Source organism: Myotis lucifugus, unplaced genomic scaffold, assembly GCF_000147115.1.
Source record: "Myotis lucifugus unplaced genomic scaffold, Myoluc2.0 scaffold_21, whole genome shotgun sequence".
Lineage (NCBI taxonomy): Eukaryota > Metazoa > Chordata > Mammalia > Chiroptera > Vespertilionidae > Myotis > Myotis lucifugus.
Window position 1 is genome coordinate 9,285,067 of NW_005871069.1, and position 21,409 is coordinate 9,306,475.

General features: G+C 37.9%; 1 protein-coding gene across 7 annotated transcripts in view; it reads right to left on the minus strand.

Moving 5' to 3' along the window:
• Positions 1–21,409, minus strand: part of XRN1 (5'-3' exoribonuclease 1) — a 203,556-nt gene that overhangs the window by 147,577 nt on the left and 34,570 nt on the right. For 6 of the 7 annotated variants that reach the window (XM_014453186.2, XM_023751452.1, XM_014453187.2 and 3 more), the window contains exons 3-14: positions 19,143–19,240; positions 17,865–17,974; positions 17,661–17,771; positions 16,383–16,465; positions 11,167–11,254; positions 10,915–11,083; positions 10,125–10,192; positions 9,678–9,815; positions 6,970–7,036; positions 6,660–6,765; positions 3,852–3,941; positions 1,267–1,423 (exon numbers count right to left, since the gene is read on the minus strand). In XM_014453186.2, the coding sequence (XP_014308672.1) occupies positions 1,267–1,423; positions 3,852–3,941; positions 6,660–6,765; positions 6,970–7,036; positions 9,678–9,815; positions 10,125–10,192; positions 10,915–11,083; positions 11,167–11,254; positions 16,383–16,465; positions 17,661–17,771; positions 17,865–17,974; positions 19,143–19,240 (1,285 nt within the window). The remainder of the gene's footprint in view (positions 1–1,266; positions 1,424–3,851; positions 3,942–6,659; positions 6,766–6,969; positions 7,037–9,677; positions 9,816–10,124; positions 10,193–10,914; positions 11,084–11,166; positions 11,255–16,382; positions 16,466–17,660; positions 17,772–17,864; positions 17,975–19,142; positions 19,241–21,409) is intronic. The other variant, XM_023751455.1, reaches the window with a different exon arrangement.

Consider the following 21,409-nt stretch of genomic DNA (forward strand, 5'->3'; position numbering starts at 1 on the left):
CTACTAAATTTTTATGTCCTAGATATGTTGCAACATACTATATTTTGATTTTCACCTATGATACTTCTAACTTCACTGCTACTCATTACTTTCCCATTCCAGTGGTAATGTGGCAAAACTATCTGGATTATGAAATTTAATTTCATCATTTCTATCTTGTCTTTTCATTCTTCAGTTCTACCTAAATTCTGTTTTTATTTCACAGGCTTCTAATAGTCCTCCATTTTTAACCTTGAATTAAATAATTTACTTTCATGCCTTAATCATCTGATTTTATTAAGGGCCATTTGAATATTTATAACTTCACTTGTGGGCCATATAAAATTATCAACTTAAAAATTAGCAGGCTCGCCCTAACCGGTTTGGCTCAGTAGATAGAGCGTCAGCCTGCAGACTTAAGGGTCCCAGGTTCGATTCCGGTTAAGGGCATGTACCTTGGTTGCGGGCACATCCCCAGTAGGGTGTGTGCAGGAGGCAGTTGATCGATGTTTCTTTCTCATCGATGTTTCTAACTCTCTATCCCTCTCCCTTCCTCTTTGTAAAAAATCAATAAAATATATTTAAAAAAAATTAGCAGGCTATATTTGGTCAAGCATTTAACTCACCTCTAATGCCTTGGCAGGGCCAGACCAAGTAATTTCATGAGCCTTATGCACCCATTGGGCCAAACATTCCCCACCCCTACTCTAAGAGAACTAAATGATTTTTACCCTCAGAATCAGCTTTGTAGGCTTAGTGTAATTTTGGTAACTCAATTGCCTCTAAATAAATCCCCCTTGTTATGTGAAATATGTTAACCACGGAAAAGCCATTCGTTCCACAATTTGATAAATGAAATGCTTAAACCCAAACATAAACGGAGAGAAATGACTTATCAGAACCATACCTATTCCAATAGATAGAAGGTAAAAGTACAGGAATGATCTGCAAATGTTTGGACAAAGTAGATGGCTTCAGATTTTTCCTGTCTCAGTTTATTGTCATCAGAGTAGAGACAAACTGAAGATTTGGACAGAGGTGCTAAAAATGAAAAAGCTATGCTCTGAATGGTTTATATAGTTTGCTTGCATTTTAAAAACAAAGCTATATTAAGTCAGAATTACTTTTCAAAGTAATTTAAAGCTAAGTTTAAATCAGAAATACTTAAGAACTATTGTATTTAAAAATAAAAATATATTTAGCTATTTGGGTTCTATGTTTCCAGGTTTGGAGGAAGAGCTCCCAAATATTAAATAGAACATAAAAACATTTAATTCTAAATCCCACCTGGTAGCATGTAGGAAGTAAATTTTTGCTAGCTGCTGGAAGTACAGCCAGAAGTTGCTCGAATGGCATAAAAGGTTTTCCTAGTTCAAAATGGATTTTGAGTGTACTGATGTTGCGTATATCAGACAGGAAAGGTGCATAATGGTAAGGATAATACCTATAAAACAAAACTGAGTTTTAAAAAAATTGGCAATGTTATGAAACAGGTCAATATTAAGTACATATGTCTCCATATTTTAATAACACATAACAACAATTCTAAAGGAAAAAACTATCACCAATACTTCTACCACTTAAATACAAGAAATCAGTAGCCTTAGAAAATTTAGGTCAAAGATAGCAACAAATTTTATATTTAATTTTTAAAGTATAGCTTCTCGTTTCCAAAATTGGAATGTACAGTGTAATTGAAGCATATACACACAGTGTTTTAGTTCCCCAAATGTAAAGAATGAATCTTCCAATCAATAAAATCTCAGAATGAAGTAAAGAGGTAGTCAGAAGACTCTCAACAGGCTCATGTGGGCCTGGATCTGTGCCATAGGACAAAGAGAAGAGTGAATCTGAGCTCATATGGCTCTTACTAGTCAGCTCTAAGAACTTTTATATTTAAATTAGTATCCATGTATTACTATGTTTGAAATAAGGATTAAAATATTTATCAATCATATAACTATTTTTGTTTTTAATAACTTCCCATCTTTAACTACAAGTGTAAATATTTTTAGAAAGCTTCACATGTACAATTTTTTAAAAAAGTTTAATGTTCTTAATGTTTGACTAAAAATGCTCACAAAATAAATATTTTTATATTCCACAATTATGGCATATTTCAAAAGAATGAAAAAGTTTAGGAGGCAGAATGGCATGTAGAATTATGGAAAATGTATAGACTTTGGAATCAGATAGGCTTGGACTCGATTCTTTGTTGTGTGTATGATCTTAGAAAGATTATTTAATCTCTTTGAGCCTCATATGAAAAAGGCAGACAACAACACTTAATTTAAATGGTTGTGAGGATTATATGAGAACACTAGAGGCCCGGTGCACGAAATTCATGCACGGGGTGTGTGTGTCCCTCAGCCCAGCCTGCACCATCTCCAATCTGGGACCTGGTGGGATTGGGCCTAAACGGGCAGTCGGACATCCCTCTCACAATCCAGGACTGCTGGCTCCCAACTGCCTGCCTGCCTGCCCGCCCCCAACCACTCTGACTACCAGCCTGATTACCCCCTAACCACTCCCCTGCCAACCTGATCGACGCATAACTGCTCCCGTCGGCCCAATCGCCCTTAACTGCCCTCCCCTGCTGGCCTGGGTCCCCCCCAACTGCCCTCCCCTGCAGACCTGATCAACCCCAACTGCCCTCCCCTCCTGGCCATCTTATGTCCACATGGGGGCGGCCAACTTGTATGTTGGAGTGATGGTCAATTTGCATATTGCCTCTTTATTATATTGGATGCTTTTTAAGTGCTAGGCCTTACTACAGATACAATAATAGGAATAACAGACTCACCCTCTTAAAAAATGACAAATCAAAGATTTTTGTCATTAGAACACTCTTCAAAGAGTTTTTGAGAATCAGGTCAGTTTTTGGAAACATTTTTTAAAGGCTGTTAATAAGTGAAATCATAACTAGTCACATTATCCAGCTTTGGTTTGTTTTACTATGTGATGCTTTAAAATAAAACCTAGCAAGGATGCTCTGAAAACAAAACAAAACGAACTATCTCATCACCTAGAAGTCTCTACTTTCCCCTGCATTTTCTGCTTTGTTTATTTTTCTATTTGGGTAGATAATTTGGAAATGTTGATGGTACTTGCTGGAATAGGAAGCACGAGAGAAATGAAAATTATTACTATTTTCAGGAAAAGCAAATAATTTCTTTCTCCTTTCCTCTTTATCATTCCAAGTCTAACATTCAAATAACCTCAATAATTATTCCTGATAGGAAAATTTTCTCAAACACACAAAATGTAAAATAGAATATAATGAACATTGCCTAGCCAATGTGGCTTAGTGGTACAGTGTCGGCCTATAAACCAGGAGGTCAGTGTTTGATTCCCAGTCCCAGAACATGTTTGGGTTGCAGGCTCCATCCCCAGTAGAGGACATGCAGGAGGCAGTCATCAATGATTCTCTCTCGTCATTGATGCTTCTATCTCTCTCTCTCTCTCTCTCTCTTTCTCTCCTTCCTTCCTCTCCAAAATCAATAAAAATATATATTATATATATATAAAAGAATATAATGAACAATTCCACATAAAAATCACTCAAACCCAATAATTATTAAGACTTTATCAGTCTTGATTTATCATGATAAAGAATTTTAAATCCTTAGATTAACAAAGAGCTTTTATTATGGGCCATCTGTCAGAGCTGAGAGTATCTTTATTATATAAAAGTCTTTTTAAAAGTATTTTTATATAGGAAGAGATTACCTGTATTTCCCTTAAACTTGGCTGTACGAACCTTTTAAAAAATACTTCCAAAAACAGAAAAGGAAAAGAAATCCCCAAATGGAACTATAATAGAATTAACCATTGCTAAAAAAATCAAAACATTTGTTTTTGTGTTCCCTCACCAGCTCCAGGACTGAACTCCATGATAGTAATAGTGTAAAATCCACTGTATTGCCTGAATATAACATGCAGCTTGATCAGCCAGAAAATCACTGAAAACAGAAAAGAATATTTTCATTATGACATCATTTTTTAAAGACAGGCCATTATCTTTAGAGCATAATATCTGCTGATACCACACTCTGCCTCAATATGTTTTATTTAATTAATGTATAAGCTAAATCATTATAATCAGAAAAACTCCAAAATATTTATTAAAAAAATTCCATCTTATCAGATTAAAGTTTGCCTTTTATTTTTCCTAAACTGGTCACCAGAATATTTAAACCTGCTGTGCATATTTATTCAGTCAATGTATTATGTTTTGGTTTAAAGGTTTAGGATTTAGCCCATGCAGCTTTCTGTAGAGTGGTACTACCCTTAAGTAGTGAGGGGGCTTTGAGAGACAGGGATGGGATTTTCTTCCTCTGGGATGATGCCTGAGAGAATCACAGGAAATCAGAAAGATCTTAAAAAATCTGGTTATAGCAGCTAGAACACACTTTGAAAAGTGCTATATCCACTGACAATTTTCCTCTAAACCCTTCTTCTTTCTCAAAAACTATCATCATGTAATATAAAATAAATCTTGACCAAACCAAACCCCCCCCCCCCCCCCGCCAAAAAAAGAGCCCTAGGCTGAAGCCAAAAGTGGCTATAACTTAACAATATCTATTACCAAATTCAGGTAGAAATGCACTTAAATATCTAAGATTTCCATTTTTTAAGGAAGCATATACTCTTGAAAGTGAAATGTATTACTTTTTCATTATAAACTAAACATTTCCTCATTATTGAAAATTTAGACAATGAAGAAAAGCATTTTTTATCACCTCATAGCATTCACTATTACATTTAGGTATGTTTCTTTTTAGTCTTTTTTATACGCCCAGCTTGATTTTTTTCCTTTTAATGAGAGTACACTATATATATAGTTTGTGTGTGTCCTGCTTTTAAAACTTGTACTTATGAATAATGAATAATGTTAAGTATCTCTCTAAATTGTTATGGACTTTCTATTATTACAAGTTTAGCAGTTCTGCAGATTCTGGTGTAGATGGCGAGATGGTGATTATGATGAGGAAGAGATGGAGATGATTATGATGAACCTTCTTATTGGAAATGTAGATTTATAATTTTTCACTATTATAAAAAATTTTGTAATAAACATCCTAGTGTATAAAAATCTTCTGTACTTGAGTTTATATTTTTAGATAGATTAACCATTAGAATTATTGGGTTAAAGGGATATTTTAAAGGCTTCTTGATATGTGCTTTCCAAAATAATTTTACCAATTTATATTCTCACCAGTAACTAAGGAAAGAACTCTACTACCACCCTGGACCAGTAATTTTAAAAGATTTGTTTATTTTCTAGGTAAATAATTGACATCTCATTTTCATGTCTGTATTTTAATCTATAAAAGGAAGGAAAATAAAAACAAAGGCTAGTTACTTATCAAATTAAGCATTTAGTGCCAACTGCAGGTACTATAATTCTATATAACTGTAATCAAGGAAATAAGAACTAAAGAATAAAGGATTAAAAGCATAACTATTATAAATATTTTATTTCTCAATAGCAGCTTGAACACACTTTGAAAAGTGCTATTATATCCACTGACAATTTTCCCTCTAATCCCTTTATATTTCTCAAAAACTATGTAAAGTAAAATAAATCTTGACCAGACCAAAAGAAAAATAAAAAGAGCCCTAAGCTAAAGCCAAAAGTGGCTATAAACTTGTTAATAGCATCTATTACCAAAATTCAGGTAGAGATGCACTGAAATATCAAGTCTCAAAAGTCCTACGTAGTAATGCCACCTGACAAACCTTCAAATGAGCTGGTGAACATACTAAAATTCCTATATCTCCTATTATTGGAAGTCAGTTTGACTATAGACACTTAGACTGCCTAGATTAGAAGACAGTCTGAGAGACTACAGAGCAATGTCTGAAAACTTGGTCTCTCCCTGGCAGACTCTAGGAAAATCTAATACTTAGTTTCATTTTAAAACACAACAACAGTAAAAACAATAGTACAGAAAATATCTAGATATATTGCGTATAAATCAGGGCACATAGCAGTTCATGAAACACTTATTTTACTAGCAGAGAAGCAGCCTAATCTAGGGCTAAGAGCCTAAGTTCTGAAGTCAGACTGCCTCTGTTCGAATCCTGGCTCTGCCAACTCACCACCCATGTCACCTTGAGCAAATCACTTAAACCTCTCTGTTTTTTAATATTCTCTATTGTAAAATGATAATAATTCTACCTATCTTAAAGAACTACTGTGAGAATAAAATAAGGTAATATTTTTTAAATGCTTAAAATAGTGCTTGAACTTGGTAAGCACTTTATAAGTTGTTAATTAAAGTAAATAAAATATGATCGTATGTAATTCATACTGTGGGCTGTAGTTTAAAAGTATGAAAATCACCATTCCAGAGAGCATGCTCTTAAGAAAATTTTGGATAGGTATTAACCTACGGTTGAGCCAGGTGGCCAATGAGATAAGTGTGCTGTAAGCTGTAGAAGACATAAGCATAAAACTAACCATTTCTATTTGGCAATTTTTATCATAGATGAACACATCAGTTAATATCACCTTCTTCAAAATCATACCAGTTGAAAGATTGAAAATAATTTATGAAACCAAAAAACCCTTCTTTCTCACTACCTTAACTACCAAAATTATGCTGTTTTATGAAGAACTGCAAAATCTAATTTTTTTCTACTTTGAAGTATAATAAACATTGGCAAAACCGTACTCAGACACTATGTCCACTCCCATCTTCGTCATGTAATATGTCCTTTTATATTGTCTAAACTCAGTTTCAAATAGGTCATCTTCTTCAGTCTCATCCTCCAAATGATCTAAAAAAAAAAAAAGTCAGAAACAGTGCCTGACAATTATGAATATTCTGTTTTCCACCTAAAGCTTTGATAAATACATAGCAAAATAGATGTTTATAAGCTTTCATAGAAATTCGTTCCATCCAATATTATAGTATTAGTAAAATATATAACAACCATTCTGTCCAAAATGTAACATATCAAAATAACATAATTTGTACTCACCCTTAAAAGTTACAGCTTCTTCTCTATTTTTATCTAAAGCAGCCCAACATATGGAGTTTTCCTGGCCCTATAAAAATTATAAATCAATATAAAATTAATGGCAAGATACATTTCAAAGTGAGACATTTCACATGGAGATTTTAAAAATACTAAAATTAACTGAATGATCCTTAAGTGACACACTATAAATATTTTAAAAGTAATTCTCAAATAGTGTGTAAATGTTTTTGGTTTATATCACTTGTTTTCTAAAGCTATAAATCTTTTTTTTTTTAATTTTTTTTTAAAATATATTTTATTGATTTTTTACAGAGAGGAAGAGAGAGGGATAGAGAGTTAGAAACATCGATGAGAGAGAAACATCGACCAGCTGCCTCCTGCACATCTCCTACTGGGGGTGTGCCCGCAACCAACGTACATGCCCTTGACCGGAATCGAACCTGGGACCTTTCAGTCCGCAGGCCGATGCTCTATCCACTGAGCCAAACCGGTTTCGGCAGCTATAAATCTTTATATGCAGAACTTGACCTTCAGGCCTCTCAAAAATATGTAATAACTGTCATAAATATGGAAGAGAAATATACTTAATTATATATGTGTTAAAAAAAGCACTTCCAAGAATATTACTTAGAAAAAATATACAAGCAATATAAAATCCATTTATGATTTATCAATTTTAACATTTTTATGTGTCAAATTCTGGGCAACTGCTAACACAATATATTTGATTATGATGCAACCCAATGATTACAAAGATCACTTACTTTCTGTATCTCTGAATCCCATCATTCGTATGGCTTCATTGCCAAATCTCCACTTCTAAATTTTTCTTCTATGCAACTCATTTGCTTTCTATAGTTTTTCCATCTCATCACATCCTTCTTATCTTTTTCCTCTCTTGTAATTTCATCTTTTCTTCCCTCTATTTTCTGACTGCCTATCTACTGCCAGTGACTCTCATTTGTTCTCCCTACTCCCTATCCCTATCATTTCCTTTTCTTCAGGTAAACTGGGCTTCTGCCAACTTCCTGTGCTTGGGCTGTTCCTTCAGATCCTCTCATTTGACCAGTGTCTCTAATGCTAACCACAGATGCCTGGAAGATTTCTGAAGTTTAAGGATCAAGTTGAGGTGGACAGAGCCAGAGATTACTGATTGATATATAAGTTTTGTAAGGCCAGTTTCCCAAAAAGTTGCAGAGGCTGTTTTCTTAGAGAAAAAACACAAAGCAGAATGCAGACTGATGCTGCTATGTTGCACTAAGAAAAACCTAAGCAACTAAAAGGACTTTACTAGAGAAAAATCAAGATAGTTGCCCTTCCTGGAGCAAGAGTCCTAATTAGAACCAGTACAGCAAAGAGAGTACAGGAAGCAAATCAATTTCACAAGAACCCAATAATTATAGATAAGCTGAGGAAAATTTCAAAAGAGGTTTATTTTCCAAGTTAACACATATAAGACATTTTTTAGACCTTATTAGAGATTAGAGGCCCAGTGCACAAAATTCTTACACTGGGGGGCCTGCGCCCTCTCGCAGTCCAGCACCCCTTGGGGGATGTCTGCCTGCCGGCGTAGGCATGTACACCAAAGTGGGTTCGACTCCCAGGCAAGGGCATGCACCTCAGTTGCAGGTTTTTCAGAACCTGGTCAGGGTACGAGGAAGGAAACCAATCCATGTGTCTCTTCTCACATCGATGTTTCTCTCTCTCTCTCTCTCTCTCTCTCTCTCTCTCTCCCCCTCCCTCCCTTCTACTCTCTCTAAAAATCAATGGTAAAAATATCCTCCAGTGAGGATAACAACATCAAAAGAATAATGTAACAATATTGGTTAATTAATTATAAAAAAATACTAGAGGCTCAGTGCACGAGATTTGTGTACTGGGGGGGGGGGGGGGGCCTGGAGAGGGGGAGCCATCAGCCCAGCCTGTGCCCTCTCACAGTCCAGGACCCCTCACTCCTTAGAGTCCGCCTGCTTGCTGCTCCTTACCATTCGGCTCGCTGCTCCTTAGTGCTGCCGCGGAGGTGGGAGAGGCTCCTACCATCGCCACTGCGCTCGCCAGCAGTGAGCCTGGGTTCTGGCTGAGCAGCGCTCCCACTGTGGGAGCACACTGACCACCAGGGGGCAGCTCCTGCATTGAGCATCTGCCTCCTGGTGGTCAGTGCACATCAGAGACCGGTCGTTCTGCTGTTCATTTGATTTGCATATTAGGGTTTTATTATATAGCATGTTTTACAGGGTACTAACATATACTAACTAATAATGTTATTCAATTACTGAGCACCTAATATTTAGGAGATATTGTGCTAATCATAATAAATACATCATTTTATACATAAATTATTTCTACAGATAAATCACTGGTCTAGTTAATGCCTCATAACATTAGATGCTATAAATATTCTCCTTTAAACTAATTTTCTCAGTTCTTATATTTAGAAATATTTTCTACACTTAAAAGAATAGAAGAGCAAAGGAAACAATGTTCTTCTTCAAGGGTAAAAATAAGAAATTGATTTTTAAAGATAAGATTTAAATGATAGGATCTAATAGGGAAAGAGAAAACTACAACAATTTTTTAAATGTCCATAGAGAAGAAATGAAAATGAAATGAAGCAACCCCAAAACCACAGGAAAGAAGTAGAGAAACAAGGAATATCAGTTTTAACTTTACAGCTAAAAAAAATTAAAGGACATCTAAAAAATGAACACCTTTGATTTTTTCTTTTCCTTGTAGTTCCTGGCTTCTTCTGCTGCAACACCTGCTGCTTCATTGAGGTACTTGTTACCAACTTTGCTTTCAAACCACTTTAGGTCCACAAAAACTTCACTGAAGTGCTCCCGATCAAACTGTATAGGAATATTTAAATTAATTTAAAAATCATTTAAGAATTTTCTAGAAGAATACAAACCAAACTTTTAACATGGATTACTTCTGGGCATAGAAATCCCGAGAATGTTACTTTTTTATGCACATGGGGATCTCATCTACTATCTGAAAATGAAAAATAAAATAAAAATAATTTAGATAAAATTATTTATACAGAATGACCAATAAGATTATAATTACAAAAAAATTTTCTTCTGGTATTATGTAATTGCTTACTGACCATTTATAGCTACCTTGGGACAAGAAAACAAAAAGTTCTGGTTACTTACATCTGATAATTTCACAAGGTATTTCTCAAATCGAGGTAAGTTGAGATACCCATTTTCATTAATATAACCTAAAAGAAACAAAATCTAAATTAGCACTAAAAGCTGACATTTTTTTCTAAACAATTCTATAAAATTCTTTTTATAAAATGTTGAATGTTGATATTCTACTAATCAAAGAAAAACACGCAATGTTGGATTCTTTAACTTGCTGTTACTATAATATACAATAAGTAACAACTGAAGAAAAATATGAAAAATTCTAGGTTCATATAATTATAATCCTCCCACATGTCCAATACACGGTAACAGTTAATTAAGTATGTTCTAGAATATATCTAAATTGTTCATTTGATGTTACCTTGAGAAGGAAAGGACTGATTTCCTGCTACTCTGTTGCTTTATTCAGCATCACTACTGTTTGTGAATTTCCTATTTTAATTGAAAAATCTTTCCCTCATATTACTCTGATGACTTACCCATTTAGAAAACTGAATTCCTATGTTTAAATGTTAAAGAAACGAAGTGAAACCAACAACTTCTACTGAGTTTCTTAAACAATTTAAAGGCAGAGATTAGTTATCAATAAATGAGGCTGCATAATTCTGGTCATTTTCTTTGCTTATGAACTACTGAAAACTATAACCTCAAAGCTTAGAGCCTTGGATCAAAAGAAGCCCCTTTTTTCCTACTTTAGTTATGCATGCTATAATCTAATAAACTGAGTCACATTTTTAGAATTAGTGGAGTGCTAAGTTAAAGCAGCCGCAAATGAATATTAAATTTTGCTTACCCCCAAGTTCTGGTAGGATGGTAATATATGTTCCATAAAGAAGAGGCAGTGCATCATGATTAATATGTAAATGAGGTAGATGGGGGATAAAATCATTGCCAACAAGAAATCCCATCAAAATCCAATCATCTATTATCTTTTCAATATCATATTTAAATGGGATCTTATCCTATAGTAAAATGGAGAAAAATGTCAAGCCCTATGAAAATTTCTGCATACATATCTTGGGTCCACAGCTATATTAATACTTACTTTTAATACTGAAAACTCATAATCAATATACTCTCTCATCAAAGACAAGTGTAGGAGGTGAAATGTGGTTTCTTCTGGTGCACATACCCTGTAATTAGTCAGATGATCAACAGAGTTATTTATGTGTATGTGTGTGTGTGTGTGTGTATATATATATAGTTAATTATATTTTTAAGGTTCAAGTTTAAAAATGTAGCAAGACTTAAAATAAAACTTATGAGAAGATAATTAATTACACTCAGGGCATGTAATTTATATGAAAGTTGCAGGATAAAGATATATAATTGCAATTATAAATACATATAGCATAAAGTTCAAACTAATTGGTTTACATTATGTTTCTATGAAAGGACTCAGAATTAAGAAAGCCTAAATAATACATAATAGATATAAGGAACCATGGCGTCTGTCCCATTTAAGGCTGTTCACCAGCAGACAGCAGACAGATAAGTGAGTATATACTTTTATATCTACTGCAGTAGAGTCCAAGGCTTCAATGCTGAGGCAGCATCACTTTTTCTCATCTTTTCCTGGCTTGGTATAGAGGTCTATATTCCTGGTGTTAGCCTACACTCTAAGTTTAACTACAAGTAAGAATACAAGTTAACAACAGCATATTAAAAAGATTATACACCAACAGCAAGGGATTTATCACAGGAATGCAAAGATGGTTCAATATAAGAAAAAAGTTTATGTAATACACTACAGTAATAAAGGAAAAACCACCATATAATCATTTAGCAGAAATAAATTTGTCAAAATTCAACACAGTTTCATGATAAAAATAGTTAGCAAAGTATGAATAGAAGGAAACCTTTTTAACATCATAAATGGAATTTATAAAAAAAAAACAAAAACCATAGCTAACATCACACTTAATGGTCTGAAAGCTTTCTTTCTAAGATCATGAACGAGACAAGATGCTCATTTTCACTATAGTTAGTCATTATTCTAGTAGTCCTACAACATTATTCTGGGAGTCCTAGCCAAGGCACATAGGTGAGAAAACAAATAAAAGGCATCCGAATTAGAAAAAACGAAATAAAATGTATCTCTATTTACAGATGGCATAATTCTATATAAAAAAAATCCGACAGAATCCACAGAAAAAGCTACTAGTGCAAAAAACCAAAAATTCAGCATAGCTGCAGATCAATATACAAAAGTCAGTTATGCTTTTACACACCAGCAACAAAGAAACCAAAAAGGAAATTAAGAAGCAATTACACCCAAAAAACTAAAGCCCTTAGTAATAAACTTGACCACTGAGGCAAAAGGAAAAAAGAGAGGCATAAAACAAATTCAGAGACACAGAGAACAGATTTAGGGTACTCAGAGGTAGGGGTGAGGAGGGGAAAATGAGTGCAAGTGGTCAAAAGATACCAATTCCAGTTATAGGTTAAATAAGTCCTGGGGATGAAATGTACAGCATGGTGGTTATATTTTGTGTTTGCTTTTTTACATAAAAGAGAAAAAAAAAAGAAGGTAAAACAGTTGTACACTGAAACTACAAAATGTAGATGGAAAAAATTAGACACCACATGCTAATGCATTGGAAGACTTAATATCAAGATGTAAGTAAATACTACCAAAGGGATCAACAGATTCAATGCTGTCGCTAATAAAATTTCAAGGATTTTTTAACAAAAATAAAAAAATCCATCCTAAAAATTGTATCTCAGGAGATACCACTACTCCGCAAAAAACAAAATAAACCTGAAAAATAAGAACAAGGTTGGAGGTCTCATACCCTTCCTGACTTAAAAACTTACTTTTAAGCTACAGTGATCAAAATACTGTAGAGTACTGGCATAAAGACAGACATACAGACTAATGGAATAGACTGCAGAGTCGAGAAATAAACCCTTGCATATACAGTGGGGCCTTGACTTACAAGTTTAATTCGTTCCGAGACCAAGCTTGTTAAGGAGCTCATTAAGGAGCTCGTTAACTCAAATTACTCCGTCAACTCAATGCAAAAAATTGGCCAAGAGATAGCTGGTATCTCAAAAAACTCGTTAGTCGGGACACTCGTAAGTCAAGGCCCCACTGTATGGTCAAGTGATTTTCAACCAGAGTGCCAAGACCATTCAATGGGGAAAAGACAATCTTTTCAACAAGTGGTGGTGAAAAATCTGGATATCCACATGAAAAAGAATGAAGTTGGACCCTTACCTTATCTACCCTAATAAAAGAGAAACATGGTAATTAGCGTACGACCACTACCCTTCCCATTGGCTAATCAGCATATCCTTATGCAAATTAATTGTCAGCCAAGATGGCGGCCGACAGCCATGCACTGAAGCGAACAGGGAGGCTTGCTTGCTCCAGTGACTGCGGACTCCAACGTTCCCCACCTGACTTGCCGGCCTCAGAGCTGCAACTCTAAGAAACATTGTAACAAATATAGAAGCTAAACAAAACCCCAGAAACCGGCTTTCAGTCAGCCAGGCTTCAGCCAGCCGGACTGTAACATTGTATCAAATACAGAAGGTAAAGGCCAGAAACCTGCTTTCAGCAGTGAGGCCTCAGAGCTAAAGCTGGCCCAGAATAATAAAAAAAAAGAAACAAAGGAGCAGTTGGGAGCTTCAGTCACCCGCCAGCCAGAAAACGGCTCTCAGCCCCTCAGCCAGACTGGCCAGGCACCCCAGTGGGGACCCCCACCCTGATCCAGGACACCCTTCAGGGCAAACCAGCCGGCCCCCACCCGTGCACCAGGCCTCTATTCTATATAGTAAAAGGGTAATATGCCTCCCGGCACCGGGATCAGCGGAGCTGCGAGGCCTCCCGGCACCGGGATCAGCACCCAAACCCCCTGATCACCCTGCGGCTCTGTGTGTGACAAGGGGCGGGGCCACAACGTCCCTATCCGCCCTGCTCTGCTCGTGACAGGGGAAGGCGCCCCAACCTCCTGATCAGCCCTGCTCTGTGCCTGATAGGGGGGAGCTCTACAATCCCCTGATCGCCCAGCGGCTGTGTGTGTGACAGGGTGCTGCGCCCCAACCACCCCTCCTACACGGGCCCTGCTCTGTGTGTGACAGGGTAGAGCCATAACCTCTCCATCGGCCCTGCCCTGAGTGTGACAGTGGCGGCGCCCCAACCCCCTGATCGGCCCTGCTCTGTGGGTGATAGAGGGTGGCGTCCCAACCCCCCTCCATGGGCCTTGCTCTGTGTGTGAAAGGGTAGAGCCATAACCTCCCCATTGGCCCTGCCCTGCGTGTGACAGGGTGCAACGCCCCAACCCCCTGATTCCCCCTGCTCTGTGTGTGACAGGGGGGCGGTGCCCCAAATCCCCTATCGGCCCTACTCTGTGAGTGACGGGGGGAGCTCCTCAACCCCCTGATCAGCCCTGCTCTGTGCATGACAGGGGGGAGCTCCCTAACCCCCTGATCGACCCTGCTCTGTGTGTGACAGGGTACGGAGCCCCAACCCCCCTGATGGGCCCTGACTGTGAGTGACAGGAGGCAGCGCCCCAACCCCCTGATCGGCCCTGCTCTGTGCGTGGCAGGGGGTGCGCTGCAACCTCCCCATCAACCCTGCCTTGTGACAGGGGGCGGTGCCCCAATCCCCCAATCGGCCCTACCCTGAGCATGACTGAGGGTGGCATCGCAACCTCCCGATCCGCCCTGCTCTGTGCATGACAGCGGGCGGCGCCCCAACTCCCCAATCGGCCCTGCTCTGAGCCTGACCAGGGGCTGCATCTAGGGATTGGGCGTGCCCTCTGCCACCCGGGAGCAAGCCTAAGCCAGCAGGTCATTATCTCCCGAGGGGTCCCAGACTGCGAGAGGGCACAGGCCAGGCTGGGGAACCCCCCCTCACAGCCCCCCCCCTGAGTGCACAAATTTTTGTGCACCGGACCTCTAGTCTATAGATATAAAGAGCCAGGGTCCATAACGTCCACAACAAACTAAGACTCGACCGAACACCAGAAGTCAGTACTGGGTTGCTGTGGCGACCCAGCACTGACTGTAGCTGGTGTGGCGCAGTCACCCAGCACTGACTGCCGAGGGGGCTGCAGATCAGGCCCGGAGAGAGAGACAGGGTATGATCCGCAGCCTCCATAGCAGCTGTTGATCAGCCGTTGCCTCTTTCTTTCTCTCCAGGCTTCACCAGCAGCCGTGCCTCTTTCTCTCCGGGTCTCCATGGGGGCTGATCAGCCCCGCCTCTTTGATCAGGCCGGGAGACACTGACTGGCAAAGAAACCGACCAATCAGAATCTAATCTGGGAAAACTAGGAGTGGCAGAACCTAAGGTGGGGCTGAGGAGGGATTTTAAGGGCAACAGCTGTTTGGTGTAAGGTATAAGAAAGTGGTTCAATTTTTTAATGACCAGTTTGGCAGTATAGTGCATATGGCTGGCTATCAGTCCAGATATAGGGATTATGTGTTTTTTGTTTGCCAAGAGCATTTCCTCCTGCTGAAAAAGGCTTTTTCCCCCATTTAAGCAATCCTATCCTATATAATCCATCTACACTAATAAAAGGGTAATATGCTAATTAGACCGGGTCGACCAGACGTCTGACTTCCTTCCAGACAAAGCCATGGTGGTGGGGGCCGAGGCAGAGGCAGTTAGGGGCCATCAGGCCGGCAGGGGAGGGCAGTTTGGGGCAACCAGGCCTGGCAGGGGAGGGCAGTTAGGGGCGAGATCAGGCCGGCAAGGGAAGGCAGGGGTGATCAGGCAGACAGGGGCAGTTAGGGGCGATCAGGCAGGCAGGCAGAGAGGTTAGGGGCGATCAGGTAGGCAGGCAAAAGCTGTTAGGGGTGATCAGGCAGGCAGGCAGTTGAGCAGTTAGAAGCCAGCAGTCCTAGATTACGAGAGGGATGTCCAATTGGAGAGGGTGCAGCCTGGGCTGAAGGAACCCCCTCTCCCCCATGCTCGAATTTTGTGCACCGGGCCACTAGTACTATATATAAAAGTTAATTCAACATGTATCAAAGACCTAAATGTAAGAGCTAAAGCTATAAAACTCTTAGAATAAAATGGGAAAAAGCTTTAGGACATTGATTTGTCAATGATTTCATGGACATTACACTAAAAGTACAGGAAACAAAAACAATAGGTTGGATTTCATCACAATTAAAAATTTTGTGATTATTATGACTATCAACTGAGTGAAAAGGCAATCCACAGAATGGGAAAAAATATTTACAGATCAGATATCTGTATTCTTTATTTAATTTGTTTTTTTCTTCCAACATATATGCAGTGTGATTTACCTTTGTGTCTTTTTGCCACCAAACCGAACCTCTTCTCTTAAAAGAGAAAAATGTGCCTCATGGCTTGTTAATCCAAGCATAATCTGTTGAAAAATGATTAAGAAATGTTTTCATTCTCTCACTTTTTATAATATCAGTTTCACAAAAGCAATTAAGTAAAAAATATTTCTATATAGAGAACATGATTATTTAAGGAAAATAAAACAAATTGTTAGCACATTAAGTATAGAAATATCAAATATGATCCATTTATAGGTTATGAATGGGGGTAAAGTGAATGCACTATTTTAAGAAAAAAATGTTTATACTCACACAACCTTAGACACTCATTCTGCCCACCCCCAACAAAAAAAAATCCCCAAAACCAGGAGAGAATGGGTAAGAAATTAAAGACAGCAGCTTTTTCAATAGCAGAAAACAGGACTGTTCTGGAAGCCAGGATACTTCTAGTATGTGAAAACTCAGAAAAATATTGGTAAAGGGCATTTTCATTAAATTTTGTTACTTAGTATTCTAATCCCCAAAGCACATTAAATAGTCTAGTGAGATATATCAACCAAATTCAATGTATATTGTTTTCTTTATTTCAGTACTGATTCAAAAAACAAACAAACACAAAATAAAACATTTATGAAGCAATCAGGGAAATGAGAATACTAAGTGGTTATTTACATATTAAACAGTGATTGTTGATTTTTGTTTTATGTGAGATTATGGAGTTGCTTTTTAAAATAAACCTCTCTAGAGAAATAGTTATAAATTAGATGATACAAGGTCTGGGATATGCTTCAAGAATCCAGAGAAGGAAAAGGGAGACAGATGGGTATGGATAGGAGTTGAAAATTATTTAAGGTAAATAAAGGACATGAGCAGGATCATTATACTATCTTCTCTACTTTTGTCTATGTTTGAAAATTTTCACAATAAAAACTTAAAAGAAGTCTAGTCAAGTTAGTTGGGTCATGGAGTTATCAAATCACGTGGTATTAAAAGTTATGTATTAAGCATGTGGGTAAAAAGCGCCTCCTACCCTGACCTCCGCAGGTCATTCATAGCATTAGGGTTAGTCAGGTGTGAAGACTAACTACAAAGAGACCTGCTGATCACATATGGCAAAAGAACTCATTTTTCTATTGTTTTTATAATGGCAGAAGTAGCAATCACTATTTTGTCTCCAATATTTGTTTCCACAGCCAGAAAGCTTCTTACATAAAGACTAAATATCACAGATATTTAACTACAATAGCATAAGGTTATAACAACAAATATTATACTTACCAAGTCAGCATCTAAACCATATAGACAGTGTCTGGTGTTTGGATCATGATCTGGCTTTGCTTTCTCGGATCTGATAAATTCCATGATTTTATGTTCTCCTTCTCCAGGAGTCTAAATATAATGTTTTCAAAATTTTGGTAATATGATATGTATTAGAAATTAAAATTTTAAAACTCTTTAAATAAATAAAAAAAAGATAATAACCTCATGGCCTGAGAAATAGATGGTAACTCCTTGCCATGACTTGTCTGTAGAAATTTTCATATTTACAAAATACTTCAGGTGTTCATGTAACCTGGCCATGAATTCAGTCCCTATAAATAAAAAGTTTTAAAAAGTTTAATCTAAGAGAGACATAAAAACAGTACATTCCCAGTGACAACATGAAAATGGATCTTGATGTCCAGGGAATAGGTAAGATCTCCAAAGGCAGACAAAAGCTTCTTTCTTATTTAGTAAAGCAAGTAATGCCATACCTTTCCCTGTCAAATATCACCACTGTTTCTAATTTCACTGATTATCCTTAAATGAAGTTAATGTCCCACAGGGAAAGTCAAGGAATGTCACCACTGCCTCAGGATTCTGCTGCAAATACTTTCACACAAGGGCAGTTTCAACTGTCTAACAAACCTTAATCTTCTAGTTCCTCACTGGATTCTGAAGTTTTTGTCATAAGTAATGCAACTTCACTTAGATTGCTAATAGTAACAACAAAGGCAACTATTATTATTGCCACTGTTAACCTGGAAAATTATTGTTAATCTGGAAACTACGTCTACATGATTATGCTTTATGAAAAGTCCAGATGATCAATAGTAAAGCAATACAGTCTTAAACTTAAACCACAATCAGGATAAAACTGGTTATAAAATCAAGCAATGTGTGATTAGGGCACTTAATGAAAAAGAAAATTATCAGGGTTAGTAAATAATTCATGAGAAAGTAAGATTTAAGATTTTTTCTTCAAAGCAAAGGATTGTACCATCAGACAAAGCTCTAGGAAGTACAGAGTATGCTGTTGCATGTAGAATTATACTTGTAATACTGATAAATTCATTTATCCTAAAGTCATGGAAGTCTTAAATGCCTATCAGAAGTAAAGTAGTAAACACTCTGAACTAGAATAGAGGTTTCTTACTTGGAACACAACAAGCTGGCTACATGAACCTGGATGAGCCACAACCTCACTTTTTCATACAAATAAATGGCAGCAGTAAGACGAATCTTTTAAGTTCCTTTTAGATCTGAAATTCTGTGCATCTGGAAGAGTTCAGTCTACACTTGCTCTTATCAACATCTACTAATCCCTACAGTGGGTTTTCACAAGAGCACTATGACCGAGGTGACCAAACTATCTCATGAGGAGACACAATTAAAAAAATAAAACAAATGGAATCCTAAGAACAAAATACATAAAGGCTAGAAAAGAAAAATTACATTTCAAAAATTAAAATTTACACTTTCAATCTCTTAGGAAATTACCTGGTGTAATACAGTTGGAGTCAAACCTGGCCTCTGTAGGAAGAGTCTCTCCTTTTTCTATTGCCTTTTTTATTTTGTCTTCTGCCTCCTTTGCTGACCTTAAATGATAAGGGGAAAAATATCTTAAACTTTCTGGGAAAAAGCAAAGATATTTATATAAAGTAAACTGTTATTAGATGCTTTTATAACTAAAATACTAATTCATCAATTTTTAGGTTCAAAACAATACAAGTTTTCAGTCTCAGGATTGATAGTTTTTAAAGAATTTAAATTTTTTTTGGATAAGGACTATAGAAGTAGAACACTGTCAACGTAAGAAACATTCAAACCTGTGAAGAATTTTTTATGAGTTTATTTGAAGCAAATTGTCGACAATTACCAGGAACAAAATCTCAACAGACTGAGATAATGCTCCAGAGAATGGCAGTTTTGCACCTCATTTTATACATTACAATCAAAAGAGAAGACATATGTGGGTTACATGAAATCTAATGGTGATAGATGGGAGAAAGCAAATCAGGGAAATCTCTGGGATTGGATAAAAAGCAAAATGACAGACACATACTTCTTTTATATTGGTGGATACAGGATAGTTAACAGCCAACAATTAACTCAGTAACAATGAAGGGATTTGTGGTCCCCACAAAGCTGTGCTTGTGCTTTGAGGGATCCAGAAAAAGAAAAAAAATTACTCTGACATCAATGATATGTTATCATATATGCAAAAAGACAATAGACAGGCTCAGTTAGGGTAAAGATTGACCTTTGTCAAGGAAGATGCCAGCCTGGGATATGACTACTTACCATAAACTGCTTTTAGTTAAAAAGCTTTAATTTTAGATCATCCTTTGTGGTTACTTTAGGTTTCCAACTTTACAAGGCCTCCATGCAGGCCTTCTCTGAGCTTGTCAGGTTACTTAGCATGTAGCCCCTTTTCATCCACACAGAATTTAAATAAGGTGCAAAACTGCCATTATCCTGAGCACTATCTCAATAAGAGCATTATCTCAATCTTTGAGATTTTGCTTCCCAGCAATTGTGAACAGTTTGACTCAAATAAACTCACAAGTCACTAATCATCAGAGAGATGCAAATTAAAACAATAATGAGGTATTTTCACCTCATACCTGTCAAAATGGCTACCACCAACAAATCAACAAATGACAAGTACAAGTGCTGGTGAGAATGTGGAGAAAAGGGAACCCTAGTACACTGCAGGTGGGAATGCAGACTGGTGCAGACATTATAAAAAACAGTATGGAGTTTCCTCAAAAAGTTAAATATGGAGATGCCATTTGACCCAGTGATCCCCTGTCTAGGAATATATCCTATGAAACACAAAACACTAATCAGAAAGAATATATGCATCTCTATGTTCATACGCAGCGCAGTTTACAACAGCTACGATCTGGAAACAGCTCAAAAGCCCTCCAGTGGTGAAAAGATAAAAAAAGGTGTGGTTCCCTTACCCCGGGGAATCCTATGCAGCAGTAAAAAGGAAGGCCTTCTCCCCTTTTGAGACAGCAGGGAGGGACCTGGAGAGTATTATGCTAAGCAAAATAAGCCAGCCAGAGACAGACATATATCACATGATCTCACTCATATGTGGAATCTAAAGAACAAAATAAACTGATGAACAAAATAGATCCAGAGACACAGAAGCATGGAACAGCCTGATGAATCTCAGAGGGAAGATGAAGGTGAAGGGGAAGAGATTAATCAAAGAACTTATATGAATCCTAGAGGCCCGGTGCACAAAAATTTGTGCACTGGGGGGGGGGGGGGCCCACAGCCCAGCCTGTGCCCTCTGGCAGTCTGGGACCCCTCAGGGGATGACCACCTGCTGGCTTAGGCCTGCTCCCCAGGGGACTGGGCCTAAGCTTGCAATCAGACATCCCTCTGGCAGCCCGGCAGCCCTCGGGAGATGTCCACTTGCCAGCGGGGAGCAGACCTAAGCTGCAGTCGGACATCCTTAGCGCTGCTGAGGAGGCAGGAGAGGCTCCCACCACCACCGCTGTACTGGAAGCCATCAGCCTGGCTTGTGGCTGAGCAGAGCTCCCCCATGTGGGAGTGCACTGACCACCAGAGGGCAGCTCCTGCATTGAGTGTCTGCCCCCTGGTGGTCAGTGTGTGTCATAGTGACCAGTCATTCCCAGTCTTTCTGCTGTTAGGGTAAGTTTGCATATTACCCTTTTACTATATATGATAGAGGCCTGGTGGGGGCCGGCTGGTTTGCCCTGAAGGGTGTGCTGGATCAGGGTGGGGGT